The 27,470-nt window shown below is 42.8% G+C and overlaps 1 protein-coding gene across 3 annotated transcripts; it reads left to right on the top strand.

The window, feature by feature from the left end:
- The first annotated feature begins 748 nt into the window (after window positions 1-748).
- On the top strand, window positions 749-27,470 carry CEP55 (centrosomal protein 55). Of its 3 annotated transcripts, none has more exons than XM_019484243.2 (9): window positions 749-833; window positions 1,909-2,100; window positions 6,067-6,351; window positions 12,951-13,016; window positions 17,189-17,330; window positions 19,669-19,979; window positions 22,082-22,153; window positions 24,102-24,209; window positions 26,043-27,470. In XM_019484243.2, exons 2-9 carry the CDS (start codon window positions 1,921-1,923, stop codon window positions 26,250-26,252), a joined length of 1,374 nt encoding a protein of 457 aa, XP_019339788.1. In that variant the 5' UTR covers window positions 749-833; window positions 1,909-1,920; the 3' UTR covers window positions 26,253-27,470. The 3 variants fall into 3 exon arrangements, with proteins under 3 accessions (XP_019339788.1, XP_006276682.1, XP_019339787.1); XM_006276620.4 differs by lacking the exon at window positions 749-833 and adding an exon at window positions 840-952; XM_019484242.2 differs by lacking the exon at window positions 749-833 and adding an exon at window positions 840-968.

The following is a 27,470-nucleotide window of genomic DNA, read 5'->3' as shown; positions in this document are numbered from 1 at the left end:
CAGGCGTCCTAGGTGCAGGCCTAAGCCTGGAGGCTTGGGGTTTGGATGTCCCCGTGCTTTGCTTGCCCTGAGTCATCGGAGCAAGCCAGGGAGGAGTCTACTGGGAGACAAGCGTCCCTCCCACCTCTGCAGCAAGAACCCAAGGCCTCGTCTTTTTAGCAGTAGCCCAGTCCTTCCGTGTCCCGTGCCGGCTGGACTCGAGCCCTCACACTGCCTTGCCGAGCCCTGCAGCGACACGAGGCTGCAGCTAGCTCCTTAAACCAGTGACCTTTCGCACCTGACGTCCCACCCTTCTGTCAAAAAACCCCAGGTCCCACCATGATAAAAACAAAATCCCGCTTTTTTCCAAGAGTGTATTTTTACATTTCCGTGCATTTTAGTACTATATTCATCGTTAATTGAAATTTTCAAATGAGCTGAAGTCCCACGACGCATCCCACTGGTTAAGAAAAACTGCCCGAAACCGACTCCGGGCTCTCACAAGGGAGGTCTCAGCCCTGCCGACCCCTCAGGCGCCGAAACCCCAAGACACGGCGGCTCTTCTTATGCGCGGGCCGCCGGCTGCCCCGCAAGGACGCTCGGGCGGGGCGGGGCGGGGCGGGACGGGCGCGGCCCGCCTGGGACAGGAGGCACCGGAGAGCAGCAAGCAGCACCCCCAGCCCGGGTGCCTGCCCCGCCCTGCTGCTCCTCCCCCTGCCGCCCGGCTCCCACGCCCCTTGGCCCCTCCAGGACGCCGTAGCGCTAGCGCAGGTAGTGACGTGTCGCCGAGCGGAGATGACGTTGCCGGTACCGCGGGATTCAAACTCCCGGAAGCGGGAGCGGTCCGCCGCCAGGTGGGTGCGTCGCGGGCTCAGTCCCAGCGGAAGCTGCTCACGCACGGCCCGGCCCGGCCCGGCCCGGCCCGGCCCGAGTCCGCTGCTGCGGGGGCTGGGCAAAGCGGGGGCGGCGAAAGGTCCCTGTTGTGGCAGGTTCGCGCGTGTGTGTGCCAGGACTGGGCGGGGACCGGCCTCCGGGGCTGCTGCAGCCGCGGTTCCCCGGGCTGCTCCGGCCGGCGGTAGCGCTGCGCGGACACGGCCCCCGCGCCCGCACGGAGCTCTGCCGTAGCCTCTGGCTCGGGGCGCCGCCGTGTGTGCCGGTTCCGCCGTGACAGCCCCGTCCCAGGCGCCGAGCCACGCGAGCTGACAGCCCCGAGAGGCGAGGAACCCCCCGAGCAGCCGGGGCACGGCGCTGCCACCGCCTTGGCAGCCTTGCAGCGCGCTGGGCGGCGGCCTGGCCTCGTCCCTGGGATCCCACTTCTGTCCCCGGCCTCTCGCAGTGACTTCCAGCCAAGAGGTTTCACCCTCCAGCTGGGGGATCGCTGCCAAACCCCGCGGCTTCGATCAGAGCTGCGGCAAGGCCGAGCGCCTCTGTCTTCCACTTCGGGCTTTACTGCCGCTTTGAAAAAAATCTGTCAGACGCCTGCTGGGCAGTGGTGGTTAGTGTAGCTTGTTCGGCAAAAGTCTCAAAACTATGATTTGCAGTTAGGGTTTTTCATTTTGCCAAAATCAAAATGTCCCAGAGAGGAAATTCCCAATGAATCTGGTGGATGTGGGTTTTCGAGACCTGTCTTGAATGATACCCCACTAAAAAGTGCTTCTTACTCTCTTCTATATTATCTTGTATATAAAGACCTTTCAGTGCTTGTGATGTGTATTCAAATGGCGCGTCAATTAACTTGCCAGTGTCACCCAGGCTTTCTGTTGTGTGTGGAAATGTAAGAAAGATCTGACTTTTAGTTTTGAATCATATTCGCTAGCTAACCTCTGCATACATTTTTATAAAGGAGGTGTTTCAGCTAGATTGATGAGGTTATTGTGCAAGTTTGAATGTGCATCGTAGAGGGATCACTTTTTGTATTTATTTTCATAGACCACTTGGAAGATGACATCAAAGACCACCAAAGATATAATTACTGGCAAGTGGGGATTGAAGTCTAACTCCAAATCTGAGACTGAATTGGAGAAGTATAAGAGAGAGAATGCGGCCCTGAAAAAATCTATGGAGGAAATTCTTAAAGGGAAAGGCAAAATGACAGATGCAGAAAGAAACAGACTTTTAGAGGTGATAGAACACGTTTGAGTTTTATACTTATCTCTGTGATGTGCTATCTTTGTACAATGATGACTTCTCAGTATGCAAAAGTTTGTAAACAAATGACCGATTTTCTGTCATAACTTGAATAAACCAGATTTTTAAATTCAGGGCTCCTGTTCCTCAGCTGCTGTCAGACTCCACTAATAAATTTCAGGACCTTTTACGTAGAGGTGCACCGATACATCGGTCCCATATTGGATCAGCACTGATACAAGGAAAATTGACAGTATTGGCAATCAGCCTTTATTTACCACATCAGCCAAAAAAGTTACCAATAAATGTCCCATGCATACGTGCAGCTGCAGTGCAGTATGCAGGCAGCCAGGAATCCAGCCCTGCAGCATGGAGAGAGCATTGGTCTGGTAAGTCTGTTGTGAGGGAAGCGGTGGGGGGAAGGACCAAGGCCCCCGTGGTGAGGGAGGAAGAGGGGCTGGGGCTGGGGCAGGTGCTGCACGGGTAGGGCAGGACAGGACATGGGACAGAGCTGCGAGTGGCTTGTCCAGGGATGCGGTGGCTCTCACCACTGCACACATCATGGTGGGGGCATGTGGCCTGGATCTGCATGCAGGGTGAGGGCAGGCTGGGGGCCAGGGCTGTGCTGAGCCTTTTCCAAGCAGGGCTGCGCTTGGGGCATGCAGCGCCAGTGCTGGAAGGAGGGTTTGGGGGGGCTACGGTAAATTTTAGGGTGGCAGCAGCCCCCCCGTAGCTCCCCTCCCAGCGCCACTGCCGCCTGCCCTGAGCACAGCCCACCCTGCCCCATGTGCAGATCCAGATGCACACGCCCCCCCATGCCCTCCTGGGGTGCGCACAGCAGCGGGAGCCACTCCCTGCACCCCCCGGGCAAGTTGCTCACGGCTCTGTCCCGCAACATGACCTGCCCTGCCCCAGCTGTCCAGTGCCTGCCCCAGCCCTTGTCCCAGCCCTACTCCCTCCCTCACTGCAGGGGCCTCGACCTGTTCCCTCTTCCTTCCTTCCCCCACAACAGACTTACCAGCTAGACGTTGACCTCTACACTTCCAGGCTACATATTGGATCGGTATTGGCTGATATGGCTTGTTAAAAATTGGTATCAGCCCAAAAAATCTCTATTGGTGCACCCCTACTTATATGAGATTGGCAAACAGAGGACTGAGGCCAGAGGCTCCAGTTAACAGCCCATGTCCTGTGCTTTTTCAATATTCTAAAAGTTCCATTGTTTTGAGCACTTCCTCCAAAGATTCCTTGAGTATGATGCAAACCTTCTTGGTGAGTGAGCTGAGAACATCTCACATAGACTAGGAGCACTTACACTATCTCGTGCTCCTGTACAAGTCCACATAAGGACCCTTCTACTCATCTCTTAGGGAAATTTCACTTTGTTTTTATTAGCCATCTTAAAGTTTTGGATACTTTTTTTTCCTTTTGACTATAGGCAAAATGCAGTTTTGCTTAACCCCGCTTAGCGCAGTTTTGCTTAGCGCAGTTTCGTTATAGTGCTAATTTAAAATACCTACCTGGTTTCACTTAGCGCTGAGTGCATTTTGTTATGGGGTGGGGAGAAGCGTTGGCGTCAGCATGAAGGGAAGAGGTGAGTGGTAGCTGGCAGGAGCCCAGGGAGGGGTGGCAGGAGCCTGGGGTCCACTCTGGCACATGGTGCTGCAGTGAATGCGGAGGAGCAGTGGCGGCAGCGAGAATGGGGCTCAGGGCCCAGGCTGGCAGGTGGTGTGAAACCAATTATCTTTATTTACATTAAATCCAATGGGGAAATGGGTTTCGCTTAATGCTGTTTCACTTAGCGCTTGGTTTTTCCAGAACCAATTAAGAGCGGTAAGTGGGGCTTGCCTGTATTGCTAAATTTAGCCATCTTGCCTTTAGTCTAGGAGCAATTCTGAGACTTTCCCCATCCCACTGCAGATCCCCATTTCTAGTTTAAGCTACCAAAAAACTATTCTAAGCAGTGTTCCTGCTGTAGCTGTACAAGGCCTGTGCCTGACAGGGTATATGTAAAGGCTACTGTAATGTAATAGAAGTTTTGGGCACTACTGTGGCTTCTGTTTATGAAGGTGTGCATCTTTTCACTTCTGGTAACAGTTTGTGTCCATTAGAAGTAGAAGGTCAAGCACAAACACAATGATCAAGAGGGAGAGGCCAGGAGTTGGAACTTTCACCCCAAGTGCAACAAGTGAAGACTACACATGGAGTGTACTACTGGGTTTGTGTCCTTTGACAAAAGGATACACTTGAGGAAGCTTTAACAAGTTAGCTTGGGAGTACTGGTAGTGTAACTACAACATTATGGAACTCAGCATTGGTTAACCTTCCCCTCATCCCAAATAATTACCTCGCCTCTCAGGCAGGTTTTGTGGCTTGCTTGAGGTTCTTTGGATCTGCAGTTAGATGGTCAGTACCCAGACTAGCTAGTTTAGAGTTATTTTGTTGGTTTGTGCTGCAGTGGGATTCCCCAAGTTGGAGTGAATATATACTTCATCAAAGAATACAATCACAATAAATGCTGCCTGTGTGCATATGTTGTGTTTGAGTGGCCCATCTTAAGTTCCACTTACTGGAATTTTTTTTCTCTTTCAATCCCTCTCCCTCTCTCGCCAGGAGGAAAGACCAAAATAGATGTGGGGAGAGAAAAGTGAAATGATGCCCAGCTTCATATTAGAAATTATAGTAGAACCCCCGAAGTCATATTAAAAGTACAATTTCAATACCTAATGTTAGTCAATTGAACTGGTTTCTGAATGTACTCAAGTGATAGTTTTATTTTAGTTTGTTTGATATTAACTAGGCAAGAGATTCTCTCACTAATCAATATGATGGACTTACTAATTGTACAGCAGTGCCCTCATGGAATAAGGGCACATGCTGAAAAACAGACAGGAACATTAATATAATGTTTGAAAGCTGAACATGAAAAGTGCTTGTCTGCCTCTAAAAAAAACCAATACCCCAAACTAATGAATGACCAGATTCACCCCCCACCCCCCTTTCCCTAGTGCCACTCCGGTCCCTTCCACCTGCTTGATCTGTTGCTCTGCAATCTGCCTCCTCTCCTGTCTGGTACAGCTCTCCTTGCTCCCCGCTGCATCTGCCATGTGCCACAAAAACTGACTGCATGTGCCACCCTGAAATAAACAAAAGAAATGTACCAAAAGAAAACACCTTTCACCTGAAAAGACTCCTACAGTTTTCATGTGCATGTTTAGAATTGTTAAAATATGGAAACATTTCTACATTACAGAAAATATCTTTCCTTTTATTGGTATCTTGCATTTGAGTAGCAGAAATATAGGTACCTGCAAGGTCAATGGACTCTTTTTTTTTTTTTTTGCTCATGTCATTTTTGTGGTAACATCTTTGTAGACTCAACCACAGTATGTAGCATGTGGGGCCATGCTTTTCAAAAATTTGGTAGCTGGGGATTAGAGGCAGCAATGCTGCTCCCCTGCTGCTAAATATCCAGACCCATAAGGCGCTCCATGGGTCAGATTGCATGCTGATCTTGCATGCTGAGATGGCCTGGAGCCTGATCTGGGTACACAGGGAGGAGCTGGAGGCAGTGCAGGGTCCTGATCTGGTGGTGCGGGCCTGAGTGGAGGTGGTGTAGGGCCTGATCCAAGTTGTAGACTGGTCCCATGCCACTCATCTGTTCTGAGGCACCAAAAGGTTGAATACTGTTTGTCTAGCTCATCTTTGATTAATTGTAGCATTTCATTTTTTTTAACTCAAATTATTTAATGCGTCTTACCCAGTTCCTGTATCTGTTTTAGCATTTGCTAGTTGGACCAAACCATATTTTAACTACCTGAAAGTTGTGGTTAAATTTAGGATATCAAGTATTAGAAGTAAATATCTGTTCGGACGTTTCCAAACTTTTGTGGATTTCTTTTTGTATGGAAATGTATTTGCCTTAATAGTGTAGTAATATTTTTGCTTTGCTTCATGTAGAAAATATTTTCCCTTGAAACTGATAAGGAAAAATACATCTGTGCTTTGGGGGAGAAGGAAAATGAAATCCAAAGCCTAAAAGAAAAGTTTAAGTCCAGGAGTAAAAGCAGCGATGTTGCTTCACTGCTTAGTCAACTTGAGGAGAAAACCAAGGAAGCAGAGACAAGAGAACAGTTACTTAATTCTCTATCTGAAGAGATGGACCGTTTGAAACAGAATTTGACTACAGTTAATGCAAAATGCTCTGAGCTTGAAAACAGAGCTAGTACATTCCAGCTGTCCCAGGTATGTTTTCAAGAAATTCTCTGCTTGTTAAGATTAATCTGGAATACTGACTTTGGAAATCTACAATGTAATGTAGCATGGTGAACTGATGGTACTTGCCTCTTGCTGAATAACTTTATCGTGTCCTACAATATTGCTCATGTATTTACTTGATTCCAAGATGACATTTTATTTCCCATTGATTATGGGGGAAACAGTCTCTTTTTGGAATTTAATATAATTGAAAAAACAGTACCTGCAGTCAAAAGAGGTGGCAGGAATCCACTTGGTGAGGCATGGGGCAATGAGGGTCCAGTGTGGGACCCAGTGTGGTGACACAGGACCCAGCAGCATGGCAAGTAGTGCATGGGGGCAGGCAGAAGGAGAGGGTTGGGTGCAAGTCTGGAGGAGCAAATGGTAAGGGGGCCAAATACCAGAGGGGTAAAGGACAAGGGTCAGGCAACTTGCCCCACTGCTGCTTGCCTCCTCTCTCCCTGCCCTTGTTTTCCATGCCAATTGCCCCCTTGCTGCCACTTTCCCCGCTGTAGCAGTGGGGAAAGACTAATTTAAGATGACTTTCCAATAATTAGATTCTATACATGGAAAATTATAACAAATTGATATTAAGACCCCAACTGAAGTCTGATACAGTTAAGAGAATGAATGTCTTCCAGAGAGCTTCATCTGTCACTCTGCTCTTAGCAATTTTCATTTACTGCTTCCACAATTCTAGCCACCTGCATTTTGCATCACACAAACAGTACAGGAATGCTTGTGGGTAGCAGAAGAAAGAATATGGAACCGCCCTCTTCAATTTCTATGGTGGTAGCAAAAGTGGTAATCCAGCCAGGTTGAGGAAGAACAGCTATGTTTTGCATTATTACATTCATTTTGAAAACTGGGTTGTGACTAACACTGTGTGTTAATACAGAAGTAATCACTGTGTCTGAATCAGTGTTTCTCCTTGCCTTTAGAGCTTTAGATAGGAGAAATAACCCATAGCATCATCCTTCTATTTAAAATGGGCAGTAATCATAGTGTGCCAAATACCTGGAAAATGGCTGCCTTTTATAAATGCATATAGTCATCTTGGATTCTTTTGTATTTCCACCAGTCCTGCATTTTAAGAAAAGCATTGTTAACACATACAGTAAAGAGTCACCATGTGTATATATACAGGCAGTTTCAGCCAGGAAGTTCTCTTAGCCCTGTAACAGGGATGTGAAAGGCTTTTTTTTTTTTTTTTTTTTGGGGGGGGGGGGTGTTGTTTTTTTACTCTTGTCCAATAGACAGAACTAGTTTCCCTAAATGTGCAGTACCTTTAGTTGAATGACTTCCAGAAGTCTGGCTTGCATTAGATTCTTAATCAAGAAAAACATAAATCTTGAAGTCCATCCCTGAATTTCTAAGGAGAACAATTGTGTGTCACAAATAATGTACTGTGCATAAAGCTTGCCATTCTGAACATGCCCTAGATATTAGAGAGAGTTGATTCAGTTACAAAAAAAAGCCTTAAAATGTAGGGTGGAGGAAAAGTATCACCCTCCCAAAAAAGAAAAATCCATGTTAATTGAACAAATAGTTACCAAAAAATAATTAAACACTTTTCTCATAACCATTGTAATAATGTATTTCCCAAATGTAGTGAAGGTATCAGAATTATTTCTGAATGGACTGAAGCCAGGTATCTCTGGCTAATTCAGTTGACAGTATCCTAAGAAGCCAGTTGTGTTTTTATGAGATCATGCTCGATACCATGATAAGCTGTTTTCATCCTTGCTGCATCTTCAAGGTGATATACATGTGTCCAGTCATTTTTGCCCAGGCTACTTTCAGAGAACAATGCTGCTTTTCTGACACTGGCCCTGGTCTTCATCCCAGTCTACTTAAAATACACACCAAGAGATTGGAGAGATTGTGAGGCCTCATTTACTTGAGTACCAAGAAACTGACAACGACCAGCTCTTGGTACCTTTACCTTTTGAAGTAATGATTGCCAGCTATTTAGGGCCTAGTTAGGATTAACTCCTGTATGAAGTGTAGTTGGTTTAATTTTATTCTCAGAAGGCTGTAATAATGCATACAAATCCTACTGTTCTTAGGGCCGAATTCTAGGGCTGTGCGAAACAGCACCGTTTCATTTCAACTTGTTTCGCCGGGGCAGTGTTTCGTCGTTTCATTTAGTTTCGAAGCACTGTTCCGTTTTGTTGTGTCAAAATTGTTTCACTAATTTGACACATTTCGCCCATAGGCTGTGTGGCGGGCCAGTAGGGGGTGCTCCTGCGCTAAGCCAACCACCTTCCATGCTCCAAGTGCCTCCCTGGAGGTGCCTCACGTCTGGCCAACCTCCTTCCTGGAGCACACCTACTAGCCTGGGGGTAAGAATGCCACCACCCAGGTTCTGGCCTGATCCTGGCTCGTGCCTCCTGGGAAACACAGGCCTAGTAGCCCTTGAGGTTACTCGACCCACTTCAAGAACTTGGGGTGTTTCCCTCAGTCTGAAGCACAAATACTGGTCTCCCTTAGTCAGCCAAACCAAGGGGACCCCAAGGCATAATCTAGACCCACTCTAGGTTCAAAGAACTTTATTGGTTACAAGGAGTAGGTTTGGAATAGGGTACAGGGTAGAGTAATATCAGAGAAATCCCATAGAGTAAACTGGCATGGCTGGGTAGCCTTTGATCACGCATCTGAGTTACTACAAGGTATATATCTAGTTAGATCTCAGGTAGCTTATTCACGAGTATCATCCAGAGGCAGGTGGAGATTCCCTCTGGAGGCAGGCAGTTCCTTGATCATGAGTTTCAAGAGAGAGAACAAGTTTCAGATGGTCTAGCTCTTCTCTCTCAGTTTTCATCATGACTAATGCTCTTCCTCCTGGGCAGTCCTTAACTTGTATAGCCCTCATGACTTCATTTACCTGGTCCAATGGAGGCCAACACCTGTTGGCTGCCAGCCAACCAATTTGAAATGCATCACGGGTTGCTGGGTAGACTGGCAGGGTCTCTAGCCCCCTCCCAGTCAGGTTGGCATTGCTTAGAACAATAGGGAGCATAAGCCCCTCACCCAGGTATGTGATGCCAGTCACGTGGGCAGAGGGAGCAGGCTTCCCCCCTTCCTCAGGAATGTGTCCAGCTCAGGTTACAACTTTGTCACCTGAGAGAGGGATGCCTACCCTCTGCTGGGACCATATTAACCAAATTGTCACATAGAGTTTTTGGGGAGAGACAGAGGTGGCATTCTGCCACAGGCTATAATGGGAAATCATGAAAATACCTATAACTTTGTCATTTCTTGCTTGATTCTGATTAAAATTGCAGAGATGGTAGCCCCTTCTGAGGGCATGAAGGCTGCCAAGTTTCAAGGACATAGGTGCAGGGGTTTCTGGGAAACTGCACCTCAAGGTGCTGACAAGCAAAACGTGTCACTTGCCAGCAGCAGCAGTCTCCTGTCATCTCGCACACAGATCTGGGGGCCCACACCCCGGGGAGGAGTCGGGCAGTGCTGGGAGAGCAGGTTGAGCTCTGTGGGGCTGGCGGAGCCACTCGGAGCACAGTCCTGGCTCTCCCTACCTCCTGCTGCTGGGTTGCACTCCAAGTGGCAATGCCAGCCCCACAGAGCTCACCGAGGCAGCAGGAGAGTCAGTGGTGGAGCCACTCGGAGCACAGCCCTGGCCAGTGGCTCTCCCCCATCTCCCACCGCTGGGCTGAGCTCCTTGAGGCTGGCAGAGCCAGTCAGAGTGCAGCCCCATGGTGGGAGGTGGGGGAGAGCCAGGGCTCCGCTCCAAGCGTCTCTGCCAGCTCCACGGAGCTCAGCCCAGTGGTGGGAGGCGAAGCGCAGCCCTGGCTCTCCCCCACCTCCGGTCACCAGGCTGCTTTGAAACTCTAAATGTTTCGAGTGACCTCATTTTGTTTCAAAGCTGTTTTGAAGCCTTTTGTTTCATTTCAATTTCACTGTTTCGAGCTTGAAATGCGTCAAAACAGCTTTGAAACAAAACACTTGTCAAAATTTCACACAGCCCTACTAAATTCTAACATACCTTTTCCACAATAACAAAATGAGGGGGAAGAAAACAGAAGTAGATACGGTAGCAATATCCTGTGGGTGCGTACAGTGAGGAAGGGAAGAAATTGGTTTTGTTATCCCCAGGCAAAATTAGTGCACAGAGTAGTCAAAGCCACCCACTGCATCATGAAACCAAAGGAAGTATCAAGGAATAGCTTATTGCAAAGCCAGAACAAGTTGTGGAAAGCTGTTTGGTTGGAAAGCTAAGGCAAAGAACTTCGGTGGCCCACAACATCCAACATATTTTTAAAGCTATGTACTGTTTTACAGGCTAAAATGTATCCTGCTGCTAATCTTTAAAGTTTTCCCAAAGAAGTCACAGCTAGGATATGTACTTAGTCTTTCATCTAAAGAATCTCCATTGAAAGTATAACCTCATAAATCTGGCACGCTCGGGACCGAGCACCTGCTGGAAAAATGAATATTCTGGATTTTTAAAACCGGAGCGGCAGCCGGTTGCAGAACAGGGGGGTGGGGGGGGTAGCACGGGTGATGCGGAGTAGTGGATGGTGGCAGCAGCCACTGTGTTCAAGCTTTCCCCCCCTGCTGCTCCAGGACTGGCTGCTGCTTCCCCCTCTGCTGCTCCGGGACCAGCTGCCGTTACTCCCTGATGTGCTGGATTTTTGAGAATTTCCAGATTTTTGATATCCGCATTTATGAGGTTATACTGTATTAAGGAACAGGGAGGAATAAGAGGGGAATGGTAGCCCTTCTATAATAAACTTTTCTACTCAATAATTTGAGGCCCTTCAGATTTGGGTGGCTATTCTGAAATGAGCCAAATTAAATCACCACAGAATCAATTGTTGCCAAACTCGTGACTTGTATGTTTGGAGTAGGCCGACTACTGAATTAATAAGCATGTTACCCTTTCAAATTGTCTGACAATAAATGAAGCTCAGTAAGTTGAACAAAGGCTTTTGATTGGATGTTTCTAAAAGCTTGAAAGTGTGCCCAGCAATGCATCTTGTGGCTGCTAGGTGGTGTAATAAAAGCAATTATTACCGTGGTTGAAAACTGAAAAAAATATCTTGTTAGTGACAATTTGTCCAAGTGCACAAGTTCTATTGGTTTGATTAACCAGTTTCTTTTTTACTACAGAAGCATAGAGGAACATGAGTTTTTTAATATTTAGTGTTTCATATTTATAAAATAGCTTATCATAGTTTAATACTTGCATTCAGCATCTCTTGTATGCTAAGCTGCAGAATTTCCCCCAGGATTTACTGCTTACTGGAGATATATACTCTTGGATCTAGGAGCTTTTTTTCAAAGGAAAAACTGGAATTAGGAATCCAACTTAGATTTTCTGCCTTTGAAAATATTTATATGGTTTTGTATTAAAAACAAAACAAAAAAGCTTCTAATGCTTATGCTTTTGAAGAACCTTTCAAATATGAAATTTGCATTTATGTGTGATAATAGAGTGTTAACCCTGAACACACATAATTTAACATCAGTATTATTTTACAGTTGACTACTGCAAAAACACCTCCCTACTTCGCTTCTTTCCTCCGTGATCCCAAAGAGTCTTCCGTGCCTTTCAAACCACTGGAAGTGTCAGCTGTTCTGTCTTGTTCTTAAAACCTTCCCCCAACAACTTTTATGTAGTATTTTTATATTGTTAATGCACGTTGGTAACATACTGACAAGATCATAGTACAGGAGCACAACAAAACTGAACTCGGCAAGTAACACTGGACTGACTTAACTGACCTGTACATTTAAACAAAACCCACCGCACTTTAATCTGTGAAAACTACTTTACAGTTTCCAGTCTGAAACACGTAAGTAACAAGTCTAGATTGGATGTTCCTCTAAAATGTTTTAACTCAACCAGAAGTTAGGGCTTAACGAAGGCTTCAGAGTGAGATTCTATTGCCCGTCTTTGGAGGAGCCTGGAATATGTGGGTGCCTTTACACGCACTGCTTTGCATTCTAATTGGAACATGTCGGAGTTGAGTCTGCTCCACATTCTAATCAGATCAGTGGCAACAACGCTGCAGCATCCCATGTATTAAGCCCCTGCACATTTTTAAATGGCTGTGGGGCACTTTTTATCTAAACCTTTAGTTAACATCCTGTGGTCATTTTTAAACACGCAGAGGTTTAATACAGATGATGCTGAATTTTAATTAGAGTGGCTGCCTGGAAACTGCTCTATTTCAAATGCTGCCTCCCCTACTCCTCTTCCCCCTCCCCCCCAATCCAAGCATATGTATAGGCAGCTTATAATTGTAAGAGATTAATGGTCTCTTGGCTATTAAGTCTATGAAACCAGCAGTTCATCACAATATAGGTTCATTGTGCAACCAATAATTTTTTTATTCTTTGCACAATGGATGTATATTGTGATGAACTCCTGGTTTCACAGACTTAATAGCCAAGAGATCATTAATGCATGAAATCAAAATTCTGATACTTGGTGCACACTTACAGTTATTGGAATATATCTTTTTGGAATTACATGCATTTATCTGTGACTTTTACAAGACAGTTTGACTTTCAGTAACAAGTACAGCTCAGGAAGTTAATTCACTCTTCTTTGTCTGCAGGAAGCGGTAACCAACTTCCCTGGATCACCAACCGATTTTGGTGAACTTGAAAAACAATTGAAAGATGTAAGTTTCCTTGTATATATGCACGTAAGATACTTGCAATATAATTATATCTCAACATGTAGGAGTACAAATAATCTTCAGATAAAGAGTCACACTGAAAGGAACATATGTTATCTCCCTCTGAAATACTGAATGTATGTTACAGGATGGTTGCCACCCTGGTCTCTTCCTGCACTGGAGCTCACTTTGCCCAAAGTTCACCTCTGTTCTAGTGGCCACCATGCAATATAATTCCTAGTAGATGTTAATTTGAGAAGGGAGGCTGCTCATGGCTCACGAGGGTGTCCATGCAGTGCTCTGCTGTCTCTGTCACCATTCACTCACCTCCCAGTCTGTACAACAAATCCTAGGCCTCTTTTCCACCGTCTCTCATGCTCTCAGCAGGACCTTAGTGTGCCCTGCACCTCTCTGAGCTCACTCTGGCTCAGTTGCCCACTGGGCCACCTTAGGCTTTTTTATTCTATGCTCCTCCATGCTCTGTTGCTTTCTCACTGTGTCCTGAACCGGCCTGGGCTTTTGTGGGGACTTCTTCTTCATCCCCTTTTCTAGTTCCCTCCAGTCCTCTGGGTTAACTAAACAAAGATCAGGCCACTCCGGCTCTCAAAACAAAAGAAAATACGCTCCCTTTCCCTGGGGTAATTATGATGTCCTATCCTCCGGCTTTAGTGTCAGTCTCTTTAAGGCTGTGATCATTCCATTCCTTTTTTCTATCTGCTGGCCTGGGGCAGACCCTTAAAACTCTTCCTACTACAATATTAACATCTCCCTCTCCACAGGAGGGATACTTCTCATCTGATAGTGGGCCCCTCTATTCCCCCAAGTCTTTTCCCCTCTCCTCTCTCCAGTTCTGGTATCTGTTTTTATCAACCAAGGGCAGGCTGCTAATTACCAGAGGTCCTGGTTCTCTCCATTTGAAAAAATCACAAATTCTCTGATAAAAATTTCAAAATTCTCTTGTTAATAACCCCAAAATCTGCATTTTTCCACAATTAAAATGAAATGCCTCTCTCTCTCTCTCCTCTCTATCAGTTGAACACAATGTTTTATTGATATCCAGGTTTCCCTTGCTTTATGCAGGTTCTGTATGTACAAATTCACTCTTATGTGATGATCCTTTTTATACCAAAAATTCATTATATGCGATATAAATTAACTCTTATGTGATTGGTGTGATGGAAGTCTGAAGTCAGCTGCTTTGTGCAGTGCATTGTGGGAGTGACAAGCACCCAAATATAGTCTCCTGTGTGGATCTGTGCTCCTTGCTCGTTGTCTGCAACACCTGTAGTTACCATCCCCATTATGAAAGTGTCCTGTGGTTGTGTGTACTGTCTGCTGTTGGTGAATACCAAGATTGTCTTGTAAAAGTGGTAGAAATGGACTTGGGGGTCAGTACAGTTGAGGTCTTGGAATGTATCCTATTTGTTACATTGTAAAGTGGGTTCCTTTTATGCAAATTGGAGTTATGCGCTATTTTCCAGGAACACGTGTACAGCATAAAGCAAGGGAAACCTGTATTTATCATTTTAAACCAACTTGGAAGCCTACCAGTATCTCAATCACTATAATAAAATACTTACGCATTTGATTTTGCTTTTTTTTTTATCATGGAAAATCAGAGTTCCCCTTCCCTGCCCCCTTTGCTCACCAGGACATGGGTCCACCTGCAGCTATCCCCCTTCCCCCTGCTGCTTTATGGTGCTGAGCAGCCTCGATATGCCAGTGCCCCTCACTCACAACCTGCAGTCCACTGGCTCTGCCAGTGCCCCTCGCTCCCAACCCCCAGTCTTCCTGGTGCCCGTCTCTTTCCAATCTACAGTCTTTTGCCCCCCCTACCCCAGATCTGCGGGGGGTTGAGCTGCCACGGCTAAATAACTATGGCCAGGGCCCACAGCACCCGAGCCCCATCTGACGCACACAGGAGGCAGTGAGTGCTGTGGCCAGAGTAGAGCACAGAGAGGCAAGAAACAAGCCTGCCCTCGGCCCACGTGCAGATCCGGGGGCACCCCTCATGTCTCCTCTGGGTGGTGCACACAGCAGCAGGAGCCACCTCCCCTCCCCACACCTCCCAAATGAGCTGCTCACAACCTCATTCCGCACCCTGCCCTGGCTGGGCAGCGCCGACCCCTGCTCTAGCTCCAGCCCTGCTCACTCCCTCACTGCAGAGGCCTCTATCTGCACCCCTTCCCCCACAACAGACTTACCAGACGGACGCTGCTCTCCAAGCTTCCAGGCCGCATATTGGCAATCGGATCGGTATAGACTGATATGGCTCCTAAATGGCCATCAGTATCAGCCCAAAAAATCTCTATCAATGCACCCCTAATATTGATCTGCACCCTCACCACTCCAAAAAGACTGTTCTGTTGCCACTCTCTAAACCAGTAAAATAGGTGTGACATCATATTTGTTTAGTAATTCGCCAGTGTTTGCCAAACTGTAGTTGGACTAAAATATCTGTTAGCCTTTCCCAGGGTGTTCTGTCTGGATCATGTTGTGATACACAAATCCTTATTACTAATTTTACAGTCTTTATGTATTAAATGTTAAAAGGGGGAATTTAATAGTAATTGCTATAAATTACTATGCAATAAGCAATGGTGATTGATCTTAGCAAGGAACCTTCCATGTATTGGCTATAGTTAGGGTAATTTTGGTATCTTAATCCTGAAATATTTCATGTCTTATTTAAATTTCTTTATAGACATCTCCAAATAAGTAGCTGTGCATTATTACCAATGAGTATCTGATCAGGTGTAAGCTTAGGCCTTACACACAACTCTTCCCACACACTTCTAATCTTTATGCAGGTTAAACTGTTTGCCAGGAATCTTAGCCAACTATATAGGACTGCTATAGATGATGTGTGTGCTCTCAGCTTAGTTTTATGAGGTTTGGCAATTTAACCAGAGTGAACTGAAATTTTAACAGAACTGCACACCCATATTTACACATTCCACCTGGCATTTAGAAAAGAGGCTGATGTGGAAACTAAATCCCCTTTACTTTTTCTACTTAAGGACTGCAAACTGACTCATGGTTAAGCTTTGAGCAGTGTGGGGTTTACTTCCTCTTGAAGTTTAACTTGTGCTCAGCCATAAATTCATTTATTACAAGATAGTTAAATGAAGTTTTACTATACATCTGTTCCAAAAAACTTTTTTGTTAGAAATTTCTTTACAAAATATTTTCTATGGGAGATAATTATGTGAGGGCAGTGCCCTTTGGGGAAATGCATCCATTTAAGGAAACATCTATTTTCAGAACTCTTAATCGTATGCACAGCATGCATTTTTGTAAAAGCTTTCATTTAAAGAAATTAGTAAAAGGCAATATTGTATTTGGATATGTAGTGTACTAGAGGGGGATATAAGAGTTTCATCAAGTCTTTGTTGAACACCTTTAGGAGAGTGAATGACATCTTGAAAATGTCACTTTTCCTATTTTCAGTTAATTTGGTATGATCAAACTATATGAAAGGGGCAGAGGTAGGGGCAAGGTGTCTCAGTTCACATTATGGAAATGCTATCTTTCCATAGTTAAATGTATAACTAGTCTTCTGTGGTTTGCCTGAACTTGAGATGTAGTAGACTAAAAGTCGAGCATGATTTTTTTCCCATGTGACTTCCTTCTAGAGAAAAATACTTCTGAAGGGTTGGAGGCTGCTTGATTATATAAAGGTGCATTTTACGTTTGTCAGTTCATAAAATCCAACCTTCTTCCAAACGTATTTGAAGTGGAATACAGTGTTCAAAAATGATTTGACAAATGTTTGGCTTTGTTTTACTCCATTCTCAGAAAGTGTTTCAAATTCATTTGTACAGAAGTTTTTCAGCTAACTTCATCCCTCATGAGTTCCAAAGCATGACTCATACAGCTTGTTATGCAACCCATCTCTATGGGTACACACAATATAAAATAGGTATGTTAATACTGCAGCAAAGGAAACTAAAACTAAGAGCTGAAATAACACCTCAATTATCACTCCATCTGACAAATATAACACAAGTTACTAAATTCAGAAAAAGTTAATTTCTGGTCTGTGTAAGATGTAGTAATGACTAAATTTTCCTGAAAACTGCATGGTATATTTGGCAATGTCATGGAGTAGTGGAAAGAAGAAGAGTCATTTTTAGAATCTGATAAATACTGTTTTATTTTGTTCCTCTGTAAAGGCTCTGGAGAAAAATCACCAGTGGTTGATATATGACCAGCAGCGTGAGGCATACGTCAGGGGACTCCTAGCACGGATCTTTGAGCTTGAGAAACAATCAGAAATGGTTAGCCAGCAGCAAGCAAAAGATGCTGGTGCAGAAGGTACTGACTTCAACTTTAATTCAGAGTTTTATACCAGATGCTATTATATACCAGTGTTTCTCAATCTTTTTTGTACCAGGACCCATTTGTAAACATTGATGGCCAGTCCCAACCTAGTGCCCCTCACTCCTGACCTGCTGCCTCCAGGACCCAGCCCCCCAATGTGTGGTGCCAGGGGGTGGGGGTATAGGGTAGCGGGGACCCAGGCAGCCTCTGTCAGTCTGCAAGGGAAAAGCCACTATTTTCCACGTTTTATCTCCTGTACAGGAGAATCAATTTTTAAAATTTGTTCATAACCCTTTCATATATTCTTGTGACCCACTTTTGGGTTACGACCCACAGATTGAGAAATGCTGTTCTATACTGTAAGTCTGCTGAGGGCGTTGAAAGAAAAGAAAAATAATGCTAGAATGTAAGAATTTCCTATTCCTTTTGTTTCCTTAACATTGAAAGAAAAAAAGGATCCAATAAGTAAAATATTTTTGCTCAAGAGTTCACTGCTGCCTAGCTCTGTTCTGCTTAATCCCTAGAATTTCTTGTTATTCATATACTTTGTTTTGATCTTTTTAAAGGTTTTATTCTTGGCAGCTAACTGCTAACGGCTGAGGTCGGCCTATAAATTCAGCCATTGAACTTGGAGAAGAACTGAATTTTCCTTAATGTTTAATTGGCAACCATTTTTGTTTGCATAAATAGTGCTCTTAACAGTAAGCCAACATTAGGTAACCTATCCTGCAAATTACTCTCTTCCTCCATATAACAGTTGCATTAAAGATTCTTCAGCTAGGTGTAGATTTATTCTTTTTTAGAATACATACTATAAAAGGTGACTAGTCAGGGGTGTGTGCGCAAATCTTAGAACATGAACAACTGTGACTCGGTTACTGAGAGCTGTATGATCTGGATATGTCCATGCTAACTTTTTGCCATGGCTCCAAACAATTAGAGGCCCTTTCAGTTAAAAATTTGACATGTCCACACCATAGGAGTGATGATGCCTAGGTTCATCCTCTACTAGCAGTCTGCTTAGATGGATCAACATAACCAGTTTCAGGAATACACCTCTGCACCAATCACCCAGCCTGTTGTATGGATTTTGGGGGCCTTTGCACCATTTTTGTAATCAACAAGGGGAAAGGCAATATTCTAGACCTCGTGGCTCAAGCAACATTGAGAAAGGTTAAACTGTTTTTTCTATATAGTATTCTCTTCCTGCTGTTGCATGTAGCTCATGGTTCTGAAACATGAACAATCCTTTCCTCTCCCCAGTTAAGCTCACTAGGATGTTAACTATACGAACACTTTAAAAGTTAACATTAGCTATTTCATTGCTGATGGCTTTCACAGATGGGAAAATGTATGGGGTTGGGGAAAACCTCTGGATCTGAGAAATGAGAGGAAATAAGAAAAGATGTGTAGAGAGAAGAAAAGAAATTGGGAAGAGAGAGGACAAAAACCAAAATGGCCTTAAATGTATAAAACTACTATTTTACAAACTAGAGGTGGATAGGATAGAGCCCCGAAGCAGAACCCAGAACAGTGTATCCCTGTGGGGAAAAAAAATCTTACTGCCCTATGCTGCCCAAGCATACTGCTAAACAAATGTGGCAGCAGCATGAAAAATCTTCATTTTAAAGTAAGCAGGAAGTTTTCCCTGGTGAGTGCTGCTGCCTTCTGCAAAATCTAAACTTTCAATAAAGCTTCTGTCCTTTATGGAAAATGAGAACCTTCCAAAAACAAACCAAGGTGGAACCAATGCGATAGTGCATCCTCCTTTTCCAGGCAGATGGCTTTAGTGCTGATACTGAGCTTCTATGTATTCCTGGTAAGTGAAAATGGTGCATGCAAGTTTTGATTCCTGAAGTTTTATATGTTTGATGACAGAGAGAAATAAGAGTTGAATCAGTTTGGTTCATAGCTGGTGACAAGTAATGAGCGATAAAGTGGAAGGCACTGGATCACTTGCTGTGGAGGGAATTCATAATTTAAGCTGGAGGAAAACAGAAACTCTTCTCTTGATAGTGCCAAAAATCTGGAGGGTAAAGGTATGACGGTACTGGTGACAAATTGTTTTGTCATAGAAGCAGCAACTATTAAAGATATAACAGCTGAGAGGTCAAATACAGGTTGGTAAACAAATTAATGCATTGGGGTTTCTGACATGACTGCAATACAGTCGGCCTGTTTGGGCCTGTTCAAACTGAAATTGAGGGCTAATCTGAGCCTGACAGTAGTCCATCATACAGACAGCTTGCCCTCAGGTGCAGCACAGAATCTAGTTTAGTCATCGTCCGAGAAAGTGAGTTTTCTGAACTATTCTGTTTCATGACTTGTGAAGGTTACTTGCAAGAAAAACAAAAATATTATGACCAACTCTTACTGACTGCTAAGAAGGATCTTGAGACTGAAAGACAAACTGTAACCCAGCTAAAATCTGAACGTAATGAATTCAAACACAAATATGAAGAAACAAAGCGAGAAGTATTGAGTTTGAACTTACAGCTGTCACAGCGGAACTTCGAAATGCAGACTCTAGAAGAGGAAAATAAAATAAAAGAAGATAAAATACACAGGCTAAAGCAAGAGAATGAAGTTATCAGGGAACACCTCAATAAAGAAAAGAGGATAAGTGAAGATCTCTTGTCTCAGGTAAGTAGATCCAGTACATGGCCATAAATTCATTATTAAACAATAAGAGTTTAAGAGATGCTTGCTCTAAGTACAAAAGAGGGTCTGAAACTATTTTCTTATGTTTAAGTATTACATCTTTACACAGACATTTAAAGCACTCTCCCTTATTGAATGGATGACCAAGTCAGTCACTTTGCAGATCAAAACCTATAAACTAATTGAGGGCTTTGTGAAATTTCCTCCAGCAGTTTCTTTCTTATGCTAGCTTTAAAAATAGCCTGGATAGAATATCTCGGTACCTCCTGAGGCAAATACCAATGCACCTATTTTTCTTACCTGGAGGGAGTAGTTGATGACATCCAATCTGGTTTCACCACTGAACACTCACTAGGTTTTCCAATTTTTATTCTACTCTATTATATTGGCATACCATGAATGTTTAACATTGTTTATACTGTGGCCATGACCATGGTTATGGGTGCCCTTTAGAGGCAGAGCTTCATTACTTGTTTTCCCCTAGCAGTTCTCCCTCAATTGAAACATTGCCTGTGAAAGGTGAGTGATTTAATATCAGTTAATGTAGCTTTTATAGTCTTTTTTAAACAAATATTCTAGCCAGCTGTGAACATCTTAGAACAGTGATTCTCAACCAGGGTGCCATGGTACCCTGTGATGCCTTGAGATCATTTCAAGGGTGCCATGGGGTGCCTCACAATGTTATCTAGGTGTGCATACACACTTCACAAGATAACCCAGAGATTTCAAATAGGAATCCATGGGTACCTATACCTGAACATATAAGCTGCTCCAATATGGTGGAATTGCAGGGTGTCAGAGCAGACTCGATTAATTGAGTCTGCTGGAGCATGGCAATGACTGTGCTCCAGCAACCTCCTGAGTCTCATGTATCAGTGTCCCTGCTCTTAAAAAAGGCAGCAGGGGTGTTTGAACTCAGGCCTGTAAAAAATGTAGACTTTGATCAATAATTAAGTGTGAACATGAACAATTGAATAATAACCAATGCAAATGACTCTTAGCCCTGGGGGTTGATTCTCTAGCACCAGGGGAAGTCTGTAGAGCTTAGTTAATTATCTAACTTTACGGCTAAGTACAGACATTCAGGAGGTTAAATTGGGTTCAAAATGGCTGCCCAATTTAAACTTAGCTTGTCCCGGAGCTGACCTTACCCCTACAGACCTGGTCTCAGAGACCAGCAATCAGTCCAAACCTGTAACAGAACACAAGTGCCATGCACACAAACTGGTCAGAAAAAAATGCAGAAACCGGTTTAAGATAAACCTGGATCAGACTCATTTGATTTAGATCAAACTGGTGTGTGGAACTTCTGTCCACTTTGCCTGCGCAACCCCAGGACTTGGAAAACCCAGCCACTGGCCCCAGCCCTGGGGCTGCTCTCTTCACTTCCCCTGCACTGGGTTATTTTTTGCCTCCCTGGTCCTCCTTATTCCCCACCCAGCCAGTACTGTCAACCCCCATCCCAAAAACAGTTCCAGGTACAGCTGTTTTTATCAGCATTTGTCACTGTTGGAACTGAGCAAGTAAGTCCCAGTGGGAGGGATCACGGTGTAGGTTCATGGAGGGGGAGGTCCACCCCACCTGTGGGTCACGCCTGCTCCCCCCATCCCCTACAGGTCTCACCTGTCCTCTTACCTAACCTGTAGTTTGCATTTCCCCCCAGTTCCCTGGCAGACCCTCAATCCCCTTCAGCTTGCTGGACCCCCAAGCCCTCCAGCTAGCCACCCCCATCCTGACTTACCTGATATTGGGCAGCCATTTTGAATTGATTAACACCCCCAAATGTCTGTACTTAGCCTACAGGAGTTATTGGAGCTGAGCTTTTTGTTAGTATATATCACCACTGGTGACAATCGTCTCCTATTGTTCATGTATGTAAGTCACTGAAATAAATGGAAAGGAAAGGAGATACTCATTTCATTCCTCATTTCCATGAGGAAGAGTAGACTACGATGTGAGAGAGGAAGTGGTTGGTATTATTGATGCATGCTGTTTCAGCCCTGTTTTTATTTTTTTTAAAGTAATTCTGGAGGATTTAATTATGTGAGGAACTTGGTTAAAGCTCCTTTTTCTGTGAATTATAGGTTCAACTTCTTCACAAATCTCTCTTCAAACAACAAGAGGAACACAAAAGGATAGCTTCATTAGAACAACAGGTAGCAAATTGCACTCTTAAATTCTGCTTGTTGTTTTTTTTTTTAATTCTATCAACTGTGCTTTAAGAAAAAAAGATAGATTTTTCTCTCTCGTTGTATTATACACAAAAGCCCTTTTTAAAATGTGGCTTCTTCGAAGTACAGGTTAAGAACTTGTATTGTTAATAAAAGCAGATACTTGACATTAAGGGTTTTTCAGTAAAATAAATGCCAGAACAAAGATTCAAATACGAATATAGTACTTATTACCTCAGGAAAAGAGAAGAGGTGTGCTACAAAAATTCTATAATTTAAGTTGCCCATTTACCTTTGTTAAAAACTGTTGTGGCAGGTTTTCCACGTGGCAAAGTAAGCTTTGCCTTTCCTGTTATTGCCATACTCTACAGTGCTATTTTATTGGTGGTAATTTTAATTTAACTGTAGGCTTAGGCATAATGCGAAAGCTTCAGGTAAATCACTTTTGCTTTTAAAACTAGTTTCAGAATGATTATGATCTATGCTACTTTATAAAATAACTTTCTTTTTTTTTTGCTATTGCTTTGAAGAAAAAAAGAAGAAAGAATCTTTCTTTATACTCTTTACTTACAACATTTATTTTGTCAGCAGATTTTCAGAAGGAAAAACCCATAATTATGGATAGAACAAAATTTAAGTGGATACTACTAGGGCAAAATAGTTAGCTGCTCAAATATAAACATGAACTGTACTGTCTTAAAATCTAATATCTTATTTTTTCCCCATCAACTAACCTCAATTTGAATCCTGCAATGCACTCTATAATATACAAATTAAAATCTGTTGTTTTCATAAAACACTGATCTCAATGTTCTATCCCTCGCATTTTTCTAGACTGTTCTTGCCATCTAATTTTTCTTTGAGTTGTTTTTATACTAATATGTACAATATTAAGAGACTCATAATTTTGCAGACTCAGATTTAACTGATCATAATATTAAATTGGCAATGTGGATACTTTTCATATCTTCACATGTGTTTGGTTTTTGGTGTGCTTAAAACAAAATGATGGAAGCTTTTTGCTTTCTAGCAAAAGCTTCTGCCATAAACTGTTCTGTCACATGCTAATAGTCAAACAGGATTTCAAATTATTTTTCTACACAGCCATTGATCTATATCACTTTTATTAAAAAAAGAAGAATACCATTATGTGAGAGGCAAAGATTTTTGTGGCTGATATGTTGTATTGGACCAACTGGAATAGACTTAAGTAAGTTTTCAGGTATCATAATACCCGCATCTGCAGTACTGTGATACCCAAAAGCTTGCCTAAGTCTATCTCAACCATGCAATTGGTCCAATACAAGATACCATCCACAAAAATTCTTGTCTCTTTCATATTTCCTCAACCATCACAGCAATAATATCACTTCAATACTACCAATGCCATTTATATCACTGAACTTCAAAGCAACCCAGACAAGTTCCAACTTATAGATGGAAATGATTTAAAAAAATCCTTCCACTCCACTTTCCCTTGTCCCACTGAAGTTGGTAAGAATTCTATTGAGATGAGTGAAGGAGGATATCCTACCAGGCTTTTTGGTGACTAGTTTAAAAGGCAATTGTATACAAATCTGCTATAAGAAACTATAATTTTTTTGAAAACCCTTATAAACTTGTATATGTTTATACAAGTTTTGTATAAACTTGTATATGTGCTAGGGAAGAGTGTTTTCTCATTAGGCATGCACCGATTTAACATTAAAAAGATTTAGATAACTGTTTTATATGAAGTCTGTAACTTGATAGTGCTTGATTATGTAAGATATTTTTCCCCCCCACGCATGTTGTCAGACTAGTCATTAAACATATCATTTTAGCTTAAGATTTGCAACCACAAAAGAAATTTGAAACTGTATTTCCCGAGTAAGTTCTTATTCAGTAGTTCTACCTCTGCAACTATTCATTTTTATCCTGTTGACTTTTCCAGATCCAAATGTGTATTACTGACTTTGAGAATGAAAAGTTTGATCGCCAAAACTTGCAACATCAGTTGAATAAAGTTTTTAAGGAGCTGCTCAAGGCCAAGGAGACTTCAGTATGTAGTCGGTTATTTATACATGAATTTGAGCAAGCAGTGTGCCTTCACCAGTACATGCATGGATCTCCCATTTAGTGTTGAAAGGCCAGATCCAATAAAATGCCTAAAAGTTAACACTGACCCCCAGAGTGAATCCAAAATCAAGTGTTAATAAGCCCAGGATCCCTGTACGATATATATATGATGAATGTTGGGTACCTCAAAATGGGATCTAAAACAGCACATTCAGTTCCCCATAAGAAGCACTGAGGACAGGGATTGTCTACGATCTCTTAAGTGTCTAACTTGGGGCTGCAGGGATTCATCCTAGCAGAGAGGACATCTGCTCAAGAAGTGGAAGGCCTGAGTGAGCATTCCTTCTGAGCCTGAGAAGATTTAAGCCCACATGTTAATTTTCAAGCAGAGTGCCCTGGCTCCAGAAGTCTCCATCCATCTTGCTAAAGCTGTTTTGTGCAGAGGGAGGAAACTTTCAAAATTAGTTGGTGCAGGATGAGTACAAGAGTTAACCTAGTTACAGCATTCATTGGACGTGTTGGTAGGGAGGGGAGTGTTGTGTTTGATCCCTGCTTCCAAAACTTTTTCTGTACCTTTTCCAATGATTGCTTTATGTTAAATGCAACAGTCCTGGAAGCAGGACTGAACCCAGGACTTTCCTCACACCTGTCCCTAGTTTAGTGCCATAACCACCAGTGTAACCTTTGCTTACTGGTAGAATAGGTGACATGAAGAGACACTGAAGAAGCAATATTTTTACTGTGTATAATATTTTATCCTAAATGTTATTTCCTCCATGCTTCTATTTCTTATTATCTCAGTTGGATCAGCTTATCTTACTGGCTGCTTGCAGATGTGGGGAGGAGAACAAAAGAGTGCTTTACTTTAAACTTGGCGTGCTCTAGCACACATCCAGAAGAGGCAGCATGTTAGTTGCACTGGGCTTTCCCAACATCTGTACAGATCAGGCACTTTAGTGGGGCTTTTTTGATATTTTTATCTAATAGCTGATTGAATCAGCTTGAACTAAAAGTGCCAAAAAGCCCTGCTGAAGCACCCAATCTATACAGACACTGTGGAGCTGGGTCAAAATAACAGACTGCTGCTTCTGGTAAAGCACGTTTTTGTTTTTTGGGGGGTTTTTTTGGATGGGTGGGGGCAGGCTTCTACATCTGTCAGCACCCACTGTCTCCACAGGGCAGTTAGCTATATGCTGCTTGTTTACTTCTGTCTTTGATACCAAAATGCCTCTGAACTTTAACAGGACCAGAGATCATTTCTGAGTTTAATATAGGACCAATGTGTAGGTTTATGGGATGGTGTTTCTACCAGAAAAGCTTCAACCCTGTTCTGAAGCAGGGATGGTGCTCCAAGGCAAAAGATTCTGCTAACCAGCCAGATGCTTGTCCACTGCAGAATATTGGCCAGCCATATTCCTGCAGCTTTGTACTTCACTGTAAGCGTAGGTTGCCATCCTTCTGCTGCTGAGGATATCCATGTGTTAAAAGAACAAGGTACTAATGGTTCAGCTGTCTTTGATTGTGCTAAATGTATTTTGCATTTTTCAATTTGGAGAAACCATAACTTAAGAGATACCAGCGTCTGTAAAGTTCCAAAAATGATTTTGAAGTTGTGTTTAGGATTTGAAGTGTACCTAATACCCTTCCCAAGTCTTAGGGTTTTCTAGTTACTGTTTTTTAAATGTTCTAGCCCCTAATGCTCTGTGTTTGACTTTAGCTAGAAAATACAGATGTGCTGTCAGATACATGGCATATTTTAAGACTACTTGATGTGTGCATGCATGCAAAAACTACATCAGAAAACTTTCTTTTCCAGAAAATCCGTGTGTTTGGAAATGTGGAGCCAGCAGAAGATGGTTTGCAAACAGCATTTCAGGACAAGTTAACAATATATGACAAAAATACCTCACTAAAACGTTTGAATCTGCTTGACGAAAGCTTCCTTGAGTGTCCCAAATGTAAAGTACAGTATCCAACAAGCCAACATAGAGAGTTACTAGCTCATATTGATTTCTGTGGAGAATAAAATACAAATGGAATTACCATATTATAATGTGTTCAAATGCAGCCAAGATTCTATCCTGCAAAGAAAAATAATGGCTTTTTAAACTACTTTTCCTTTAAGATTGTGGAAGTTAGTATATCTGTTTCACGTTCCAATTTAACAAGAGTGGAAAATTAAAGTAATTTATTTGATTTTGCATAAATATTTTACTTGGCATATTTGTAAAAAGGATCTAGCACCACAAATGCAGTAAAATGAAATTGTTTTAGAAATCTTCAAATTTTAAACTACTGACTTGGTTTTTGCACTATTAAAAGAATATATTGGTGCCAGCTGACATAAGAACTGACTCAGGCAAACTATTCCTCTGTTTGCCTTTTCCAACTACCCTGCTTCACAAAAAATGTAACAAAATGAAGAAGTGATATATCTGAAAACTAGCTTGTATGTAGGGCTACCATAATTGAGATTATAATTATTACCTTTTTGACTGCTATAATTCAGTATCACTTGTGGTCCCCCTGCAAACCAGATAGATGCATTCATCAGCTTGATACCTTTAAACATCTCTTTGTGGGGGTAAGACATTTTTGCTGCTTGTGTGTATTGTTTCCTATGTGTGCCTTTGCCATCGTTCACTGCTTCTACCAGTCAGGCACAACTTAAAGTTGATATGGAAATAGTAATCAGTGAGCATGTCTACATGTACGCTTTGATGCTCAGTAGCCTATTCTACTTTGTATTAAAGCAGCATGTAAAAAAGTGCTGATATGTTAATATGCAGTAGAATAGGCATTAAGCGTCACCTGAAAAGCATGCACTTGCGCTACTGTGCATTAGCGCAGCCTAATGCACATTTATTTAGTACTTCATATTGGAGGTACTATATTTAATGTGCATTAGTAAAAGCACATTCATGCACATGTAGACACACCCAGTCTCTAAATTCTTCTCAAACAAACATTCAGCGGGAAAACCAAACTTCTTCTAAGCAAATATTAGTCTACTACTAAAAAACAATCCAAAATTTTAGAGAATATCCAGGCACCTTTATGGAAGTTGTGAAGTCATTTATCTTAAAGCACACTCCTGTTTGCACTTCTGTATCCTACTGTTTAAGTCAGGAAATGTAACATATCAAGAACCTGTTTTTACTTGTGCTTTTTTTTAAAGAGAATCTCTGTTTAAAAATGGAATTTTTTATGCTAAAATAAATGCAGTTCTTTTTGTCAATCTGAA

Source organism: Alligator mississippiensis, chromosome 6 (assembly GCF_030867095.1).
Source record: "Alligator mississippiensis isolate rAllMis1 chromosome 6, rAllMis1, whole genome shotgun sequence".
NCBI lineage: Eukaryota > Metazoa > Chordata > Crocodylia > Alligatoridae > Alligator > Alligator mississippiensis.
This window is presented reverse-complemented; position numbering and strand designations above follow the sequence as displayed.